Source organism: Naegleria gruberi, assembly GCF_000004985.1.
Source record: "Naegleria gruberi genomic scaffold NAEGRscaffold_26, whole genome shotgun sequence".
NCBI classification, from domain to species: Eukaryota; Heterolobosea; class Eutetramitea; order Acrasida; family Naegleriidae; genus Naegleria; species Naegleria gruberi.
Genome location: NW_003163301.1, coordinates 288,916 through 310,432, shown reverse-complemented (window position 1 = coordinate 310,432; position 21,517 = coordinate 288,916). Strand labels below are relative to the sequence as shown.

General features: G+C 32.3%; 8 protein-coding genes and 1 non-coding gene across 9 annotated transcripts in view; 4 read left to right on the top strand and 5 right to left on the bottom strand.

The window, feature by feature from the left end:
- The window catches only part of NAEGRDRAFT_68070 (uncharacterized protein), a gene marked incomplete at both ends in the record, with an annotated part of 1,660 nt that extends 499 nt beyond the window's left edge, over positions 1-1,161 (top strand). The window contains one exon of the mRNA XM_002676806.1: positions 583-1,161. Within this exon, the coding sequence (XP_002676852.1) occupies positions 583-1,161 (579 nt within the window). The remainder of the gene's footprint in view (positions 1-582) is intronic.
- On the bottom strand, positions 46-117 carry NAEGRDRAFT_t341. The gene has a single exon. It is a non-coding gene; the product is annotated as a tRNA-Pro (tRNA).
- Positions 1,162-1,835: 674 nt separating the features above from the next.
- Positions 1,836-5,951, bottom strand: NAEGRDRAFT_68069 (uncharacterized protein; the record flags this gene model as incomplete). The annotated part of the gene is made up of 5 exons (XM_002676711.1): positions 1,836-5,140; positions 5,180-5,424; positions 5,465-5,552; positions 5,595-5,820; positions 5,922-5,951. 5 exons carry the CDS (start codon positions 5,949-5,951, stop codon positions 1,836-1,838), a joined length of 3,894 nt encoding a protein of 1,297 aa, XP_002676757.1.
- Positions 5,952-6,588: 637 nt separating this feature from the next.
- On the top strand, positions 6,589-9,902 carry NAEGRDRAFT_79909 (uncharacterized protein; the record flags this gene model as incomplete). The annotated part of the gene is made up of 2 exons (XM_002676805.1): positions 6,589-6,931; positions 6,972-9,902. The coding sequence occupies 2 exons, from the start codon at positions 6,589-6,591 to the stop codon at positions 9,725-9,727; spliced, it is 3,099 nt and encodes a 1,032-aa protein (XP_002676851.1). The 3' UTR covers positions 9,728-9,902.
- A 1,112-nt stretch (positions 9,903-11,014) lies between these two features.
- NAEGRDRAFT_68067 (uncharacterized protein) lies at positions 11,015-11,764 on the top strand (the record flags this gene model as incomplete). Its single annotated transcript, XM_002676804.1, has 1 exon — positions 11,015-11,764. The coding sequence occupies one exon, from the start codon at positions 11,015-11,017 to the stop codon at positions 11,762-11,764; it is 750 nt and encodes a 249-aa protein (XP_002676850.1).
- Positions 11,765-11,875: 111 nt separating this feature from the next.
- NAEGRDRAFT_68066 (uncharacterized protein) lies at positions 11,876-13,690 on the bottom strand (the record flags this gene model as incomplete). The annotated part of the gene is made up of 1 exon (XM_002676710.1): positions 11,876-13,690. The coding sequence occupies one exon, from the start codon at positions 13,688-13,690 to the stop codon at positions 11,876-11,878; it is 1,815 nt and encodes a 604-aa protein (XP_002676756.1).
- Positions 13,691-15,153: 1,463 nt separating this feature from the next.
- Positions 15,154-16,227, bottom strand: NAEGRDRAFT_68065 (uncharacterized protein; the record flags this gene model as incomplete). Its single annotated transcript, XM_002676709.1, has 1 exon — positions 15,154-16,227. The coding sequence occupies one exon, from the start codon at positions 16,225-16,227 to the stop codon at positions 15,154-15,156; it is 1,074 nt and encodes a 357-aa protein (XP_002676755.1).
- A 290-nt stretch (positions 16,228-16,517) lies between these two features.
- Positions 16,518-17,480, top strand: NAEGRDRAFT_68064 (uncharacterized protein; the record flags this gene model as incomplete). The annotated part of the gene is made up of 4 exons (XM_002676803.1): positions 16,518-16,602; positions 16,702-16,877; positions 16,926-17,041; positions 17,087-17,480. The coding sequence occupies 4 exons, from the start codon at positions 16,518-16,520 to the stop codon at positions 17,478-17,480; spliced, it is 771 nt and encodes a 256-aa protein (XP_002676849.1).
- Positions 17,481-18,894: 1,414 nt separating this feature from the next.
- NAEGRDRAFT_68063 (uncharacterized protein) lies at positions 18,895-21,191 on the bottom strand (the record flags this gene model as incomplete). The annotated part of the gene is made up of 4 exons (XM_002676708.1): positions 18,895-19,692; positions 19,741-19,969; positions 20,010-20,320; positions 20,367-21,191. 4 exons carry the CDS (start codon positions 21,189-21,191, stop codon positions 18,895-18,897), a joined length of 2,163 nt encoding a protein of 720 aa, XP_002676754.1.
- Between the last annotated feature and the right edge of the window lie 326 nt (positions 21,192-21,517).

The following is a 21,517-nucleotide window of genomic DNA, read 5'->3' as shown; positions in this document are numbered from 1 at the left end:
ATGGATGACGTATGCAACAAAAAAGATAACAAAATAAAATGCATCGGGGACCAGTGGGAATCGAACCCACGGCCTCTCGCACCCAAAGCGAGAATCATACCACTAGACCATGGTCCCTTCACGTTAATATCTTTTAAAAAATTGCATAGAATAAGTAGACCAACAGTTGTTATCTTTAAAAAAATTGGGTTTTCTAGAAGAAATCAAACAACAATCTTTTGATAATTAGCTGAAGATTGAGCCAACTTTGAAATCTTTTCAAGTGCCAAATCCTTAAAATTTCATCTCACGATCTGGCATCAATTCAAAAATTGTGGAGAAAGCCACTAACTGATTCGGTTTATGAGGCTTCCAAATGAAGAAGGGTTGTGTTGTATTTTAATTTAGCGCTAATTACAAATGGCGCCAAACTTTAAAAAAAAAGCTTTAAAAATGCAAAGCCTCAATACAACAACTCCCTCCGCTTCAAATACCATCATAAAATATGAATTTGATGAATGTTATTCGTGGGGAATGAATAACAATCAACTAGGTGTTGAGGGTGCATTTAATGAACATGAATTAATTAATTTTGTATCACAGCCAACAAGAATGAAGCAAGAAAGTTTCCTCGTCAAAGGAGAAAAGATTGCCCACGTTAGTTCTGGTGGCAGTCATACAGTTATAGTAACAGACCAATGTAATGTGTATGCATTTGGTAGGAATCAAAATGGACAGTTGGGAATAGGATCATTTGAGGATTCCCCAACACCAAAGAAAGTGGTTTTTGATGTTGTGGATGATTATATTGTTAATGTTTCTTGTGGAGACAGGCATACAGTGTTCCTTACTCATAAAGGAAGAGTTTATGTTTGTGGAGCCAATTTCAATTATCAATTAGGTTTGGGTCATAACACTAACATGTCAAAACCAGTGTTGGTGGATCAAATGATTTCTAGAAAAATAAGAAGGGCTGTTTGTGGAGCAAGACACACTGTATTAATAACTGGAAAAGGAAAGATTTATACAGCTGGATTGGGATCTTTTGGACAATTAGGCCATGGTGATTTTGCAGACCAACCATATTTTAAGAAGATTGAAGATATTGAGTGGCTTTGTTCCTCCTGTTCCACCAAGGAGCATGTAAATGTTGCCCTAAGTTCAACATATGAAGGTATGTAAACAATTTAAGTATCACATGATACCAATGCTTCAATCTTTCAGTTTATCAATGGGGAGGTAAAAATGTTGCTGGAGGAGATGACAAACGCGAAATTATGACAGTTCCAACACTATTAATGCATTCCTTAAATGGAAGAAGAATTGTGCAAGTAGCAGCAAGTACTAATCATGCTCTTGCTAGAACATCCGATGGAAGTGTTTACTGTTGGGGTTATACCTTAGATAACGCTGGTTATGTAAGATTATTGAAAAATCTTGAATTAAGCGATGAGAATATAATTCACAAGCCATTCCTTGTGGATTCTGAAAGATCTCTTTCTGAAAAAAATTTGGATTTAACTGGAAAGTATATTTTAAAGAAAAACGACCTTACTGTATATAGAAACCATTTCTTTAGTTCACAAAAAATTGTTTGGGTAGCCTGTTCAGAAACCTGTAATTATGTTGTAAATGAAAAAGGAGAAGTTTTTGTCTTTGGAAAAGGAAGATATGGTGAAACTGGCCTAGGTAAAGACAGTGCCAAGATGGTTGATTATCCTGAAAAACTGGCCATTTTGGCAGACAAAACAGTATTAAGAGTAATTGCTTCTAATCACTCTGCTTTTGCTTTAACAGGAGATGCCAAATATTTGCAAACAGACGAAAATTTAATATTCGAAGAACAAAAGTAAATTTTATTTCTGTGATGACTTGTATTGGATATATCTGTTAATATTCGTATTAATATTTCTTAGTAATTGAATATGAATAGGAAGGACAGTATATCTACTAGGGTATAATGGAGAAACTGTCAACCAACTCAAATTGAATAATTGTTTACAAACTTGCCTAACATTGAAAGTATGCAAATTCTTTTCAGTTTCCTTAACAAATAATCTTACTTCCAATACACTCTTAGGGTAAACGACAACTTCTTGTCTAGAAGAATCTTGGTCTTGATTAACTCTATCAACTCTTGCCTCTTCTTCTGACGGAGTGAAGATATAACCATAATCCTCATGGAAGTGAAGAGAGGGTGTGCTTTCAGGAGAGCTAATCTTGAAAAATTGTGTTGATGGATTGTCATTCAAAGATGTTAAATACATGGCACCTTTTAAAACACTTGCTCTAACTTTTGTCCAAGCATTTAACTCTTCCTCTGACATGTGTACAGAGGTACACTTATTTGTTGGTGCTACTTTGCAAATGGTGTACTCCCAGAAAAGATCCAATTGATTGCCTAATGCCAAACTTGACATGTATGTTGTACTTTGCTCATGAATTTTTTGAATAATGGCATCAATGACATTACTTCTCCTTCCTTCATCTGTCATATATTCAGAGCTTTCAAATATTGCTGACTCCAATAAATTACCAGGATAATCTGTCCAAACACAAGTAACGAAAAATTCTCCATTTTCTACTTCTGTAATACTGTAAGCGCAGAAAAGTATGAGTTTTAGACTCTGCAATTCTGCATAAGGAGAAGGATTTCTACTTGTATCTTGATTTAATACCATTGGTGTAAGAACAACAGATGGCTCATGAAGTAATGATGAATATCCATTCCAATTATTCCATCTCTTTTGCTGTCTTCTACACTTGTTAAAAGCTGAAAGTGAGATATGTTTCAGAGTTGCAATAGGTCGGTGAATATATGGCTCATCAACTAATTTTTGATCAACAAAGTGAATGAATGGAATGACATCGGGTATTTCAAGTTGTAAATTATCAATTATGGTTCCAAACACATTGTATAAAATTGTGGATACACTTGCTGTACTTGTAGCCTCAATTTTTTCAATCAAGTGGAATGGGAAAACAACATAAATTAAAACGCATTCTTCCTTACTATAATTGTTATAAAAGTTGATTATTCCTTGTTCGACTTTCTTTGCTGATTTTTGGAATTGTTCTATGAATTCTTCAAGTTGAATTTTTTGTGACTTAGTTCCAGATGGAGAAGGTTGAGAATATTTGTAAGCTATTGGTACGATACCATCTGTGATAAACTCGTTATGAATGGGTACATGTGTTCCCAATTTGCATATTTCATAAATAGTACTAAGATTCTCAAAGAAACCATACAAATCCGAGTATACACCATCATTTACATTAAATTGTGCAGGTTCCACACCAATAACACAGAAATTAATCCTCTTTGGTGATGCATAAGGCTCCAAAAGAGATTTTTCCCATTCGGATATAATATCTGGCTGTGAATCTAACCATTGTTCCATATATCCCACTCGTACTGTTGGAGTATCTAGTTGTAAAATGGAAGAAATATCTTTTAGTGGTCCCTTAATTGTTTCATCACCAACCCTAGATAGAATATCAGAAACCTTGTAAAGTATTGGTAGAGATTCATCTGTTAGTGTTAAATCATTTGATAAATCATCTGTTTGGAAATTGCATCTAGAAACAACTTGAATTACTTCCATAGTATTATTAGATAATTTGACGGATTTTTGTGGGTATTCACAAGGAGTTTCAGAATCTTTCCAGCAACCATCCATTATGAACGATAGAATATCACTCTTGTTAAATTCTGATTCGTTTGATATTAACTCTAATGATTTTTTCAAAATTTCAGATAGCGACCATTGACTATTTTGTTGAGGTATTATTTCAAACATATCAGTGGCATCACTATGGCAGAAATCATAGAAAAATATTTCTTCCTCAAATGATTCTTCAACATTTGAAGGAACTGCTTGATCATTAGTTTCTTTAACTTCTTCTTTCTTTTTCTTTTCCTTTTTTTCCTTCTTTTCTTTTCTTAACTTTCTTTCTTGTTCTTTTAACATTTGTGCGTATTCATTTTGAGGGAGGTTGAATAAACGATTTTCTGGATAATTCGAAGTTGGGACAAAATTAGTTCTTGTTGGATATATTCTATCCTCATTTGAAGATGAATTATAACATGGATTAGTGAAATAGGAGGAGTAATCATTTTTAGCAATTTCTTGTTTTTGATTACTTGATCTTTCGTCTTTAATTCCAACAAAACTGGATGTAAAACTGGAGTATTGGCGAGTTTGTCGTACTTCAGGTTCATAATTTAAATTCATTTGAGTGAGACCTCTTTGTAGGTCTTGAACATTTTTTCTCTGAGATTCTCTATGTTCTAAAATTTCTTTAAATTGTTTGATCTCTTCGTACGGTCTGTTTGGTGTTGAAGTCACTGATTGAGAGGGAGTTTGGGGATTAAAAGGTGTGCTATTTAGAGGTTGAATGTCGACAGGAGTTTCCACAATGGATTCAGTTTTGATTTGTGGAGTTGGTTGAGGTTCAGGTTGAGATGCTATCTCTGCATCTGAAGGTCCCCAACAATCAAAAGAGTCTAATAGCTCATTAAACTGATCTGCTGTCAAAAGTTGAGCATCTACTTCAGCTCTTTGAGATTGTGAACTAGGTTCAGGTGGAATAGTTGCATCCATTAACGAAGATGATGGTTGAGGTATTGGATTATTAATAATATTTGCAAATTCATCTATAGCACTTTCAGTAATGCTAGATATTGGATCTGTCACATTATTAAGAGTAGGTGATAGGGTTAAATTATTCGTGGTATTTTTCTTTTCTTTTCTATTATACATGTAGGCTGGTAAAACCTCTTCTTTGGCCATGTCTGTCTCAGATTGCATTTTAGTCTTCTTAGAAGATGTATTTTTTCCATTCGTTGATGCATCGTTTGATGTTCTTTTGTTATTTTTTGATGCATTATTGGATGGTGTAGAGGAAATTTTTTGTTTTTGAATTTTGGATCTAGATTGAGGATTTTGACGAGGTAAATTTCTCTGTGAAGGGAAATATCTTTCTAAACTTTGATCATTACTGTCCAAAGATAATAGATAATCATTACACTCGAATGAAATAGGTGTACCCTCAAGAAGTACAGTAACTTGGTTTTGCATATTAGAATTTTCATTACTTCTCGATTTATCCTTCTCTTTGGTTGTTAATCTACCAAGAATTCCTTTAAATGGAGTCAAAACTTTAAAAAGTTAATAACAACTATTAAAAGTCAACTTACCCCAAGAAGGAGTCTTATTCTTAGAATATGATCTTAAGCTTGATTCGTCTGTATTTATCTTTTTAAACATCTTATTCTTCAAATTGATAAAAACCTTCAATGATAAATTAGTGAAGATGATACACGACAAAGTGAATCCACAAATAGATACCATAGTGCCATTTTCTGTGCTGAAATACTTTTCACTATTTGAAGGATAAATAAATGATCCTTGTGCTTTGTGAGAATGCTCAATAATTAAAGTACTATAATATTATTAATTAATTTTTGTAATTTTGCACATACTTTCTAATCCAATTTTTGACAGACACTGTTAATAACTTGCTTTCCTCACTATTTAATTCCTTGAAATCATTGAATTGCCTTTTTTCAACTATTTTTGTTTTTGGTAAATTTTGTTTATATTATTACTAACCTGATAAATCCGATTGTTCATCAATAATTGTTTGAATATTTTGTTTTAATGATAAGTGACACCTAACAACAAAGAAAATATACAAATGATTCGGAACAAGAAGTGCATAAGTTATTAAATTATTAGTCTTCTCCAATTCCTTGATAAATTTGTATAAACTTGTAATGTCTCCTTTAATTTTCCAAACTTCTAATGACACATGATCTCCTTCCGTCCCAGAACAATTCTATTCATTAAATAATAAAACATCCAACAATTCCGAATATTATCATCCAAACAATCCGCAACAAAAAGTCATCATCAAACAATAATTTTTGATGCACATACAATTTCAAAGGCGTTTGTGAGCACAGTCATTTAAAAATATTTTTTCTTCCTGAATTTTTTAAAAATTGAATTTGCTTGTTGATATATTAATCCAGCGAATGATGATATTGTTTGGTGTTGATATAATCTGAAGAGCTATGTGATGATTAATTCATGTATTAGTAGGGTTGGATTAATTCATGAATAGTTGTAACAGTCAGGGAAGGATTATCATTCATATCACTCGAAGTATTAGACAATTAGTTTCATGCACAGTAATTTAGATCCGATTGATGTAAAAAGTCCAACTCTAGCAACCAACATTGATGCACAATCATATCTATCATGATAGATATCTGAAAAGATAACATTCAATTCCAAACAACATGAATCGAAAACAAGCTAAATTTCTAGGGAATTGATTACTCAGATTTCCTCACTTCCACTTGACGACATGCTAAATTACGGCGACTTTCATATCAAAAAAATTAACCAAACAACAAACACACTTGGATATCCTTCTCTCTTCTGCTGTGTAGGATTTTCTGATCGTTTAAATATTGTCATCAGAGAGATTATCTTCTAGAGTTGTTTGATTAACCAAGTTCAAGTATCAACTCTGGTACATTGTTTATTTAAAGAAGGATTTTGATCTTCGGAAGTTTAATTTATTTATTGAAAACACATAATGGTTAAAAGTCAGAGACCTTTCACTCGATCACATCTTTTAGTAGGTGTGATTTTGTTGGTAACTTGTTTGACTTTTGTTTATTCTGCTACCAATTCAACCACTACTACTGAACAAAGTTCAAGTCAATCGTCATCATCTACAAATCCAACATCAGCTACCACCTCAACAAATACACCAACAACCACCACAACAACAGGACGTGAATGTACATTGAGCGACTATGGATCCATTTATACAGAATGTTCATCTCCTAAAGATTTGAGAAGAGTTGTCTATTATAAAAAAACAAACTGTACTGGAGGCGTTCCTTTACCAGTTTCTCAAGAAGAATTTCCATGTAGTAAGTAGAGTTTAGGATTTGAATATTCTAAAATTCAAAGATTTGGTTTGTGACAATGGTTACTTTTTAAGTCCACCAAGTACAAAGTGTGAACCATGTAATGCTGGTGAATATAGTTTTTCTGGAACATTGATTAATGATTGGAGTGATTTACCAGAGTCATTCAAAACTAGTTGTACTTCAGAAGGTGGAAAATCATTTAGGTGTGCATCTTGGAAAGCTTCAGCAAATTCTAAATACTTTTATTCTGGAGATCAATCTAGATCATTGGGTATTGTTACTTCAAGTTTGACTTATTATGTAAATATTTTGAAAGAAGCAGGAGAAGTTCAATTCAATTTTAGAGTTGATGCAGATGCTAATGATGGATTGGAATTTTACATTGACAATACATTAGTAATGGAAAGAACAGGTTATGTTCACGAATATATTGTCAAGAGTTTCCCACTTGCAAAGGGTCCTCATATTTTGGAATGGAGATATAATAGAACTCCTCCAAGTAGTTCTTCAAAGGAAATGGCCTATTTAACTTGGATCAAAGTTTATGGAGAAAAGCTTGCAGTTGAAAAATGTAGCAAGTGTCCAAAAGGAACATTTAATGATGAGAAGGGTAAGGAATCATGTAAACCATGTCCTTTTGGTTCCTATAATGATCAATCAGGACAAAGTCAATGTAAGCAATGTCCTGATAATGAGTTTGCCTATGAAGGATCTACTTCTTGTACTCCAAAGCAAGAATGCACTTCAAATGACTATTATGCTTATCATACTCCTTGCTCAAATGGAAAGAGAACATTGGTTTATGAATGGAAGAGTCCTAGAATCTGTTCTGGGGGTGTTGCTTTACCAGAAAAGAAACTCAATCAAGAATGTAGTCAATGTCCATTGGGTATGTACAGAGAAAATGACGTCTGTCAAAGATGTTCCGGTAAGGGAGAATATTATGATACCACTTTAAAGACATGCAAGATTTGTTATGAAAATTATGCTGCTATCAAATATTTAAGATATGACCAAAATTATTTCAACGAAATTAATGGAATGCCAAAATCTTGGACTACAAAATGTATTGGAGAATGTGATAAATCCAATAATGGATGGACTTTTAATTCAAATGCTGAAACTAATGAAGCTTACTTGGATGCTGCTGGAAATGGTTATGGAGATGAAACTGTGCTTACTATTCCTATTCAGTTGCATACATTTGGTACTATTGAATTCCAATGGGAATTGCCTGATAATAATAATAAGGATGACACATCCGTTTTGCTATTCTTTGTGAATAAGACTTTGGAGACTGATATCTCTAGAGATAACTCACCAGCTAATAAGGGTACTTATAAATCCAAGTACTATCCTCCAGGTCGTCACCTTCTTAGCTTTGCTTACGACAAGTACGATACACCTTACAAGCAATCAACATTCAGAATTAGATCAATTGTTATTGAAGGTGAAGAGTACGGAGCAGCACATACTTGTGCCGAATGTAAGGAAGGCCACTATTGTACTCAAGCTACTGATGAATATCTTCCATGTAAACCTGGTACTTATTCTAATCTCAAACAAGAATATTGCATGTCTTGCTACAGAAACACTTTCCAAAACAAATGGGGTCAAAACAGATGTTTGAATTGCGGAACTGGAACATACTCTGATACAGGAAGTGCTGAATGTATTAATACATGCACCTACAATGTTCCTGGAACTGAGCTCATGTATAATATCACTGACCTTCAAGAAGCTCTTGACAGGGAATTAGGTGTTATAGGACCTCTCGCTCTACCAAATTCCACCTTCAATCTTTACTTTAGTTTGTGTCAAAAATTTGATACTGCCAATACCAAATTCTGTACTAAAGAATCCAGATCTGTAGTTTTGGAAGAGCAAAGAAGGGAAGTTACTAACAAGAATCGTAGAAAGGGATATAGAACCTATTCATGCATTGAGGATGTTTCTTACGCAAACTTGAAATACAAGCCAAGTGGTGATATGGGTTCTACAATATCCTATGATGCCTCCACTGGAAATGGTATTAAGGTTATGTTCTCTACCGATTATAGATGTCCAAACAATGGTGGTGTCTATAACACAAAGATAGATCTCAGATGTAATCCAAAAGTAGGTCTGGGAAAGCCAGTTATTCTCACTGGAGCTAATCCTGATGCCACTGTTGATGACGTTTGTACAACCAATATTCTTTGGGAAAGTAATGTAGCATGCCCAGTCTGTACAATGTACGATTATGAGAGTGTTTTGCAACCAGAATGTGAAAATGGACAAAGAAAGAGAACTTGGTACCTTAAGCCAGGAGCAACTTGCTATCCTTATGCTCCAATGTCAACTTCTCTTCCTCAATCAGAACTCGTTCCTTGTACTGTCTGTGCTGCTGAAGATTACACAACAGTAGAAACAAAGTGTGAAAATGGACGTTCTACTATCAAGTACGTGTGGAAGGAACCAAAGATTTGTCTTGATGGTGAAAGTTTACCTGCAGATAGAAGCATTACTTGTGATGAATTTGAAATTGGAAAATTAACTGCAGTGACTGCTCTTTTCGTTTTCGGTTCTGTTTTCGTCTGTCTGGTTGCTGTTATCATATTCTTCTACTTTAAGAACAAGCAATTGTACAGTCAATACGAAAGAGTTGGTGGAAAGGAAAATGAATTTGAGATGAGCCCAGGTGGCCTTGGTGAATTGGAACTCGAAGGCAGCGACGATGAAGATAGTATTGAAATGGGGTTCACCACAACCAAGAATCATCCTGAAGACGAATCTGATGATGAAGATAGAGTCTAAAAAAACTCAATTTGTAAATAGTTTCTCATCCCACAAACGATGTTGACATGCTGATCTTTCTAGTGCATCCAACACAGAGATGGGATTTCATCAAAAATCTTTAATTTTTTGTAATGAGATTTTCATTTTCTTTCAAGAGCACTATTATGGCTCCAATAAATTATTTATTATTAGTAGTTGTCCTTTTTATGCAAATGAAGTTAAGATGGTTGATGAAACAAACTTAGATGCTATCCGCTCTAACATAGAATTCCAAAGAACAGAAAACAAAATGAAAATTGAAAGGAGAGTAGTTGCGCATTACGAAGTTGTGAGGCAAGTTTTGTCAAAAAGAGTGCATGGATAAAAACGAAAGGTTTTGGGGAAAACCTCTAACAATCAATCGGTAGCTGTTTGTTCCATTAAAGCTATTTCATCAAATTATTCTTTTCTTTGCAAAGTCCTCTTCAGATGGTTGTGATATAATCCCAACCGTTACTTGTTCTCTCGAGATAATAATGTGTTTTGAATTTTCCTCTTATAGGAATAGAACAATTTTGAATTGTGTTAAAAAATTGAGTTGACATTGAGTTGTTTCTGAACCTCATTCATATAATTTAGCTTTGAGGAATCAAAAATCATAAACGTGTAAATTATGAAATACCCAGAGAAGGAAGCTGACTCCTTCTATTGCACGAACATGGGCCATCATCAAAGCCATCCAACAAGGTTCACAACACAAATTTCATCAACAAGAAAAAACTCTTCACAAACCTTTGATTCGAATGGTTGTTACACAAGTTATTAATCAGAACGGTTATGTCAATGTAACCTCTGACTACTTTAAACCACTTTGGTCCAGTGGATTGACAATGGCAAACTCTGGTGTCTTTTTATTTCTGTACACAATTTACATGATAGGATTAGTGGCCTTTCTAATAAGAGTCACGAGGAAAGTGCAACTCAAGAGAAATCACAAAATATTATTCAGCATGACAACAATATTCGTTCTCGTTCAAATCATCTTGTTAATCACGAGAATTGTTTCTGATGCCCTTCAGATTGAGTCGAGAATTCTAACAGAGAGGAAGGAGCTAGTGGGCTGGGATTTATTCTTGGCTGTGCAAATATTTGCAGGTATAATTACCTTCTTCATGTTGATCAACTTTGTAATTTTGATGGTTATCATGTTTTTCGTACAGAGAATGTTGTAAGTAGACTTATTCGAAATGTTGTTTCCAATAATCTTTTCTTATTGGATTAATTATATTCACATAAATTTCACTTAGTTGGAAAACAGCAACAATCATGAGAGCTGTCAATAAGAATACTTCAAAGATAATAGGAATAGTCATGATGATAATGGAAGGATTGTTTATAGTATTTGGAACTCTTCTAGTTATTGTCATGTCAGTGGTGGCAGGATTAAAAAAGTTTAATTTCGTCCCATCACAAGCAATGACAGCAGTATTTGCTTCTGCCTTTGCTGCAGCTGCTGTTATGATTGTATTTGTTGCATTGATGGTTATCATTTCTGGAGTTCTTGTAATCAAGACAATTCGTCAAACTTCTCGAAATGTTTTACAAGCAGTCAAATCTCAACAACTAAAGGAAACTGATTTATTATCGGCCGATAGTAGCAAATTAAGAACATCTATTGATAAGGCCAGTTTTGAGAGAAGAGTTCAATCTCCATTCAAAATTACTTTCGGATTATTGATTGGTTTAATTATTTGTGTAATTTTGGAGTTGATTGCAATTGCAGTGGCTTCCATTGCAGCAGATGTTGAGGAGGTGAAATTGATTTGGCAGGCATTGAATTGTGCTGCTGTTTTGATTTTTGGAGTGTTGATTATTTTCCTCTTTTATCCATTGTTTATGGACACTGAAAATGCATTGAATGAGATTGAAAAGAGGAAGGAGGGAGCAGAAAGGAAGAAACAAATGGCAGCCTCAATTGATGATGGAAGATCAGTAACTTCGAGTGGTGAGACAACAGAACTTGCACAGACGAATCCACTGAATGAAACACCATCTTCGCAATGTGTAAGTGTGTAAATTGTAGTTCTAGATCTAGGGAGTTCACATTATTTGAAATTCATTAATGAATTATCACCATGTTCTTATTCATCTTATATTTAAGAATAAATATTGAAATAATGAAATTTATTAAAATTTCTTTTTCTTCGATTGTGTAAATGTTCCCTTATATTGACGTTTCTTACTATTGCTATATTTGTTATCTTCCTCATCATTGGTGATGTAAGAATTGAAATATTTGGCAAATTGTTTACAAGTGATTAAGAAGGATTGATCTTGATGAATGTAAATCCTTCTCCAACACAAATCTGGGCTAACTCGCAAAATAGTTGATAATAAAGATTCCTTATTGATATTAGTTGGAGAAATTAATGCATCGAAGGCATTACTAAATGAGTTTCTAATTGAAAGTAAAGCACTAGAACCCTTTGATACATTGTTAGATGGATTAGTTGGATCAATAATGTTTGGTGTGAATTTGAGAGAGGATGAATAACCTGATCTGATTTTCATTTGGTATGGTAAATATTTACCTTCGTGACTTGGACTAATTGCAGCGAAATAATAATTGAAATATCTTCCATAGAGTGCGAAAAAGTCCAAAAGTAAGGTGCCTAGTGAAGTAACATCTCTTTCTTCAATACTAGAGTTACTTGTATGCATTTGTAAATGACTAACAATCATCAAACTTAATCCATAACTAGAAAGTCCTCCATAAAGAACCATATTTAAATTTCTTTGTTTTAAGAAATATTTCAAAAAGTAACATAAATATTTAAAGGCAGGATACTTTTCACTACTTCTTCTAATAAATTCTACACTTGAATCTGTATCAGCATTATTGCAAGATACATCAACTTCTTGAAGTGAAATTGCTTCCTTAAACTTGATAATTGGTACATTTGCATTTCTAATGAAATTAATTTCAACAAATTCTGTTGATTTGTTCAATTCTCTGTTCAACTTTTCCAAAAATACTTTTTGAGAGAGTGATCTTGAAAGTACATGTAAATCCAAATCACTACCAGGTAACATTAATCCAGCAGGATAACTACCAAACATTTGGATTCTACAGTTAGGATCCACATTTTTACATAATCTCATAACCTTTTCCAATACACGTTCTCTAACAAGTTCTTCTTCTTTTGTTTGTTTTACAAAATTATAAAAGTCAATTAATTCATAATGAAGACGTAAAGGAGGAGGATATGAAGAATAATCTTGAGTTTGCCATGGAATTGTTGTTTGATATTTAGCATAGGCATTATGAGCTTCATAGTTATATTGGTGGTTAGAAATGGTATCATCAATTTTGATGAATCCTTCTGTACTTTCCTCTTCATTATTCTCTTTAATTTCAATAACATCATCATTATCAACAACCACTGATGGACTTTCTGGTTCAATATACTTTGGTTTTTCATCAATTACCTTCTCTTCTTCATTTGTTTCCAATGTACCACTACTAGTTGTACTACTATTAGTGGCAACAGTTGTAGGTGTGACTTCTTTGTTAATTGTTATATTACCATTAATTTCCTTCTTTTTACTTTTAATAGCAGCAAGCCTTTCCTTCATGGAATTTGATAAAATTGGTTTTCCATCAATTTTCTGTTGCAAAGCCATATCAATGTTATAGTGATGAGACCATTGAGATTGAGCACTAGAGAATAATGACAAAATATTGTCTCTAGTCTTTGTGACTTGAGCAATCTTGTTATCAACGTTCTCTGCTACTTTTTCTTCCTCTTTTTGTTGTTCTGGTTCTTTTTCAACTACTTTCTCTTCCTTTTCCACAATTTTTACATCCTCTCCGTCATCATTATCGTCATCACTATCATCAAAACTAATAAAATCACGTGGTTTTTGATTTTTCGAGACAATGTTCATGTCCTCCTCTTCATCCGATGATGAATCCTGCAAAAAGTTGAGGTTGAGAGGCATTTTTTTCACTCTTCAATTTTTACATTGTTTATTGAATTATTAATAAATATTCAATCTAGTTTTTGAAATTCTTTATTTGGCTTTTTTAATGTTTTATCATGCTGATTTGAGAGTAAATTTATTGAATTGTTGATGTTTTGGTAATTAATTTTCTTACCAATTTAATTTAAAGAATTACTGTTGAATTGTTTCGTCTTTTTAAATTTTAATAAAGACTTCTTTAAATTTGAGAAATTCTCTTTAGATTTTAAAATGAATTAACTTTGAACTGATCAGGCAAAGATTTTCAAATTTTGAAATTTTACTAAATGAATGGACCACTTTTCTCCGATAAATCCTCAATGAAGTGGACCAATAACATTGTTATCAAAGGGTCGAATCCTAGCAAGGTGCTAGCTTGCTGCAAGTTGAGACCAAAATATCGTTAGAAATATCCACAAACAAAATTTGAAAAAAATAGGAACGTAAATTGTAGGGAAAAATGTTGTCGATTAATTCGAGGTAGGTAGATGAAACTTTAAAAGTGATGACTCTAATTGCGCGGAATGTAGAGAACTGAGGAGTCATCCAGATATTAATGTTAAATGGAGATCACTGATAGCAGAGTTGGTAGGAACATCTTTGGTATGTGGATTTATATGATGATGAAATTAAAATTATTTGTGTGATGATAAATAGTATATATTTGTTGGAACAACTGCTGCATCATTATCTTCGGGAGAATTGTTTCAATCATCGCTAAGTCAATTATTTGCTCAATTAGCCTGCTTCCATATATTTGCACCAAGTATGTAGTTTCTCATAATAATAGTAAAATAGTTTATTGACAATTAATAGTTAGTGGAGCACATTTCAATCCGATTATAACTTTTGCAACCATGATAACGAGAAATGTTGGAATACTTTCCGGAATTTTGTACATAGTAATGCAATTAATTGGTGGAATTATTGGTGCAAGTTTTTGTTTACTAGTTACTAAAACAAGTAAGTGTGATGATAGTTCTATTACAGTGATATATCATTAAATTTATTAGCTCAACCTGCTGTGTTTCAGCCTCCAGAAGATATTGGGGATGCTTTTAGAGTGTTTGCCTTAGAAATTGTGACAGGATTTTTTGTTGTTATTTCTATATTTGGATCGTTGATAAAATCACAACATTTGAGTCAAGAAACAGGATTGGAACCAATCAGTTCAGTTGTTGCAGCTGCTCCAGTGGCATTATCAATAGGAGCAGGATCCTTAATTAATGCTTGTATGAATCCAGCCCGTGCCTTAGGTCCTCAAATATTGTCATGGACATGGTACTCAAATTCATGGGTTTATTATACAGCACCATTCATTGGAGGTGCTTTAGGAGGTCTTTTATTTGAATTTATAATTACAAAGCCACGTAGAAACTATGTTGCGTAAGTATTACTCAATTTTACAATTATTTACATTTCCTTGGAATAGTTTGAAATAATTATATATCGTATATATTATTAATTAATAAATTCAATGAAATAGATGGCGTATTAATGTCAAACTCAAAATAATCTACTCCAGACTCATCTCCAACTGTATTTCCAAAACTTGTAGTATCTACCTTAGGAATCTCAAATTTTTGATTCAGAACATTCTTAATACCGTACAGATTTTCCGAATTATAGAATTGATCATCTTTGTTTTCTGAATTAGTATGGGTTTGAGTTGCTTGACCAAATTCAGTATTACATGTTGCCTTAACATAATAGGAATACTGATTTGTTAAAAAGTTTGACAATTTCTCTACTAGCAACACTTCACTTGGTTGAATTTGATTATAACCTGAAGCAGTTCCAAGATGCATCATTCTCATAAGCACATAATTATCTGAAATTGTTTGTAAATTTGAAAAGATAGTTTGTTGTTCAGTTTGATGTTGATAAAAAATCGATGCCTGAACATTTGAGGTTGAAACAATGGTGTTATCTTCACTAAAAGTGAAATCCCTACTACGACCATTTTGAGAAATCTTCATAGTGACTTTGTAAATGTACTTCTTTCCAACCATTCTATAGACCTGGTAGGCTCTCCTTAATCCAGTGTATGAAGAGGGCTCTTCTTCCTTCAGACAAAATACTCCTGTTCCCCTCTTGCCATTCAAACAGCACAATACTCGTTTAGCTTCAAAACACTTATTCATCGGATTCACTGCACATGAAATACTTGGCTCAAACAATTCATACTTGTTGTAAATGATTTGATTGTCTTTGGCAAAGAAAACTCTTGCCCTAGATGAGATGATTTTTGTGTCAAATTTAAGAGTGGTTCCCAAATCAATCTTCTCTCCATTATTATCATAAGATGAATAGGAAAGAGAATCAAATGAATTGGAGGAAGCATTATTGACAATTTCTAATGAGGCAGACGTGCATCGAGTGGTTGAGGTTGAATCATCACATGCGAAGGATCCGAAAGAGACTGTGTTGATAGATGCCTTAGATATGATGATAAATCCAATAAAGAAAAGAGTGAACAATAAAAGAAGGTTTAAAAATCGTTGTGAATTTTTCATTCTTTTTTTTTTACAATTATGGCAGTTTCTTATTTTGTATATTTGAACTACAGTTAACATTTTAGAAATTCAAGATAACATGCAATGTTTATATTTTTTCACAATACTACAACAAACTTCAATGTGTAATACATTTGTAGTGCTCTGCAAAATTTATGCGAATTAAAATTTCGCGCCAAAATATTTACAGATTGAAATGTTTGTTGAAAGAAGTACACTGTATAATCAGAGAGTGGTTTCATTGTTTTATAGTTATCGAGAATTTTTAAAAATATCAAATCAAACAAAAAATGTTATCACTCTTTAAGAATTTATTCGGATTCGGGAAGAAGAAGAAGGATGAGTTGAAAATAACGGTGATGCTTATTGGTTTGGGTGAGTAGAAGAAGAAATTAGAATTCTGAAGGTCTAATCAATTGTATTTTTAATTATCATCAATTTAATTATTGGATTAAAATTGTAAATACAAAATAGATAATGCTGGTAAATCAACATTCTTAGCCTCTCTTAAGGGACATGCGGATTTTAAACCAATGCCAACTGTTGGATTCAACAGAGAAGTGTTGAAACATGAACATTATGAAATTACATATTTTGATGTTGGAGGTGGTGCAAATATTAGAGCCATTTGGCCAAATTATTTTCCATCAGTAAGTTTAATTTCATTGGTGATGATTTGAATACAAATATCTAATTAGATTCACGGAGCTATTTTCGTTATTGATTCTGCAGATGAAAAAAGATTGGAAGAGTCTCGTCAAACACTTGTGGACAGTATAAAGCATCCATACTTTAAAGGAAAACCTCTCCTATTGTATGTTTGACTATTATTTAAAAATTTAGTTAACATTTCAATTAGATTGGCAAATAAGCAAGATTTACCGAATTCATTAGAGCCTTCAGAAATTTCAGAACGATTACAATTACACGAGTTGACCGAATATGTTTCCAGTTTCAACATTTTGCCATGTATTGCTAAAAGAGAATTGACGAAGAATAAGACTGACGAACATATAGTGAAAGGATTGGATTGGCTCAGTAGCCAAATTGAAAAGGATTTAGAAACCTTATGTTCAAGAATTGAAAAGGAAGAAAAAGAATTTGAGGACGAGGAAAAGAGGCTTGCTGATGAAAAATGGGAGAGAGTGAGAAAGATGAGAGAAGAAAGAGCAAGACAACAAGAGGAAGAAGAAAGGAAAAAGAAAGAACAGGAAGAAGATGAAAAATCATCTAAAAAGAGTAATAAAGACTGATTTGTAAATAAATAAGAATATATTTAATATTTTAATCCGAATGAACAACTCAAATAATTATCATAAAGTGATGGCCAAGCATCATTAGAATCATAATTTGAAAGGTTGGCAGAAATATTAGATGAAAAATCAACAAATATTTTCCATTGATCTAAATTAATTGATCTAATTGGATTATTTGATGAAATTAAAAAATTAGAAAATGATTCTGTGAAAGGACTTCTACCTGTCATTAATACTTTCAAAGCATATCCTGCTACAGTTGCATCAATTGATCTACTCTTTTCAGATTCTCTCAATATTTTAAATGTAACAGTGAACAAATTCTTCATTTGATCATTGTTCCATGTTTTAGATTCTTCTGCAACTTTATCAATTTGATATCTGAGTTTCTGTACATTATCACATTGTAAATTGAACATTCCAAATGTCCATTCACTTCTTGATATGGAAAGTTTAGTATTGAAATTAAATAAGAATACAAATATGAAATATCTATAATCAAAGAAAGATTTGAAACCAAGATCTCTATATAACCTTAGTAAACCTGATCCATTGAAAGATGAACTAAAATCATAACAACAATTAAAATATTCTTGCGGACTCATTTTGATCACATTAACATCATGCATGTCATCTACATATCTATTAAAATTCATAACACATTCTTCCATATTAAATTTTGAAAACCATGGATCGGTTAATTGTGGCTTGTAAAATAATTGAAATGGTGAATTCATAATTAAACTACTACTAGCAACTGTTGTAGAGCATTCGTTAGTTTGTTCATGATATTGTTTTAATTTTTTAGGCTGTCCTTCTTCTGTTGTTGGTATTTGAGATGAATGTGTTGGTATTATTGTACAGTCGGTTTGATGTGATGGATAATGTATTTTTGTTGGAGATGAATAAACTCCTGTTGAATATCGTGATTGTCTTTGTATGCAAGGAGTAATTATAAGAGAATTATTTTCGTCATGATCGTCAATTTCTTCTTCATCTTCCTTCTTCCTCTTCAGTGAGTGAGAAGGAATTACTGTTATGGTAAGCGGAGCCTGTAGTTTAGGCAAGTTATAGCATTGCGTAGGCATATGTTCGAACATTTTTTTTCAAATTATGAGCCTAAGAAATTTACCACTTTTGTGAGGAATTTATTCAATAACGCGCCAAAACAAAATCTTATGTTCGCAGGAAATTTTAATTGTAATCCACTTCTACTTGTCTTTAGAAGTATTTTCATTCCATATCATCCAAGAAGTTGTATTATCTTTATTTGATCCATGGATAAGAAGAGATATTCAACAATAATGTTGTGGATTTCAACAAGATTTTGATCTTCCACTTAGTAATTATTTGGTGATATTTTTAGATTGGAAAATCACGTAAAATTTCGTTTTCTCTTTTGTAACCAAATTCACAATTTTGATGAAAGTCCAAGCATTTTGAGATAGGTCTCATTGTTTTGTTCCACCAATTCTTGATGAGATCCTTGTCCAGCAATTTTACCATTTGAAAGAAGTACAATCTTATCTACTTGATCAAGATAGGTCATATCGTGTGAAATCATTAGGAGGGTTAATTGATTTTTTCTAATATGCTTGAATAAATTTGGGAAAATAACATCTCTCTTCTTAATTGGATCCATAGCACTTGTACTTTCATCTAGAATAATAATTTTGGCCCTCTTTTGCAGATAAATTCTTGCCAATGCCACAGATTGTGCAAAGCCACCACTAAGATTACTTCCTCTAGATTCTGTTTTCATTTCTAATATTTTCTTAACTTTCTTTTTGGAGAGTTTTTTCTTTGGCTGATCAGCAAGTAAAAGCTCATCTATTGTCTTTTCATTAGGAAGTATTGCAACAGGATTAGATTCAACTGTTGTTGTCGTAAATCCATTGGAATTGATAGATGCCTCATCAAATGTAAATACACCAGCATACTTTGCAGCTCTAATAATTTCCTTATCTGTTGGAATATAATCGATACCAACACAAATATTATCTTTGATTGTACCAGGAAAAACATAAGCTTTTTGGGCTACATAGTAAACTATCTCTCTAATTGAATTTCTATTAATCATCTTGTATGGAATATTATTGAATGTCATTGTTCCTTCTTGTGGGGCATATAGCTTGGTAATTAAATTAACAAGAGTACTCTTTCCACTTCTGTTTTGTCCAATAATAGCATAAATTGAATTTTTCTCAAACTGTAATGGAAGTATTAACTTGAAATAAATATTCAAAATGATACATACTGTAATTTTTCCAGAGAAATTCAAAGCATATGGTTTTTTACCACCCTTTTGGTAAGAGAATGTGATATTGTGTAGTGTAATATCATTAAAGTCATCCACCTTTATCAATGACTCATCATTAATCTCATCTTGGAAGTTTGGAAGTTTCATTAATTTTACAACTCTTGTTTGTCTTTCAACACTTCTGGTTGCTTGCAAGACATAGGTTCCTGTTCTTCTTACCAATTTTCTAATTTAATTAGTAAGCACATCATTAATTAAAAACTTACACCAAGTGATCAATGTCTATTTGTAATTTTCTATATTGTTCATAATTTAAATCTTTCTTTTCCATTATCATTGATGCAACAAATGTTTCTGATAGAAAATCAAATACGCTTCTATTTGTAAAAGAACTATATAAACGATTGAAAAATAATCTCAAATCTTCAAATACTCCAAATTCACTTTGAACAATATTATCATACTCTATTAATTTCTTTTGTTGAATATTGTTCAATTGAATTTCAGTTAATCCTTCAGTTATTTGATCAAATAAAACTGCTACGCTTTGATTACTTTGGAGATTAGCTAAAACTTTCTATTTAAAATTAGATTAGAATTGAAATGCGTTTTTTGAAACTTACTCTCTTTCCTGTCATTTGAGTCTTTGTCCAATCTATAATTCTCCAAGTTATCATTGATGCAATTGGTCTAGCAATTAATAACCAATCAAGTTTTGCTCTTCCATCATAGAGTTCAATACTTTCTCTCATAATAGCATAGAGTGATGATAAAATGTTTGGTACCACAAAACTGAAAAGTCTCAAAGTATTATGAATTTCAGTAGAAATTCTATATTCCAATTCTCTTCCTTGGAATTCAGAAAATGCCCAAACCTCACTATATAAAATCTTTTCTAAAACCAATCTCTTTACATAGAGTCTATTCATTACTGTAACTTTATAATTCAAATGTCTTTCAATATTTTCCAAAAGAGTATATAGTACAGTAAGGAAAATATATGATTTTGATGAATCCCAATTAAATGATTTTCTATCAATCATGGTATTTGTAATTGTATTTTTCTGAGTTCTTAAATTTCTACCAATTTTTCTTCTAGAGAAATACCAAGGAAGAGATTCTAATAAAATTGGAAGTCCATAACTAACAAATAAATTCATGAAGAATTGTACTTTCTTTGTTTTCCATAAATATCCATAAAAAACAACAACTGGTGTGTTTTTCAAATGATCCCAAATTTCTCCACAAAATTTAAGAAATAACTCTCTACTAGAAAGTGCATGTAAAATATAAATGACAATACTCGGAATATTCTTTACGTTTTTATAATATTGTCTTAATTTCTTTCTAATTTTCATCAATTTGTTCATAATCCCACTAGATTCCTTTGACTCCAAAAGTTCGGAATCATCTTCCTCCTCTATAAGTTCCTCATCGTAAACATCCATCTGTTGTTATTGTTGTAACTCATTGACAACAAATTTAAATGTAAATTAGCGAGAGAAAGAAACACGAATTGTTCTTTAATTTTTTTTAAAATCATCAAGAATGGTTTTTTTCCAAATCATCTCACACATAATATGGCAAACACCGGAAAATTGGACATCATATCAACATTAACAATATTGTAAAACATTGCAAAGTAATAATATTAAACATCAACAAGACAAGAAATAAACAAGTAAAAGATGAATACAAAATTTATTTCCTCGCGCAAGAAGAAATGCAACGAGTAAATTTTTAAATAAAATTAGAGTAAAAAAATTGCAAGCTT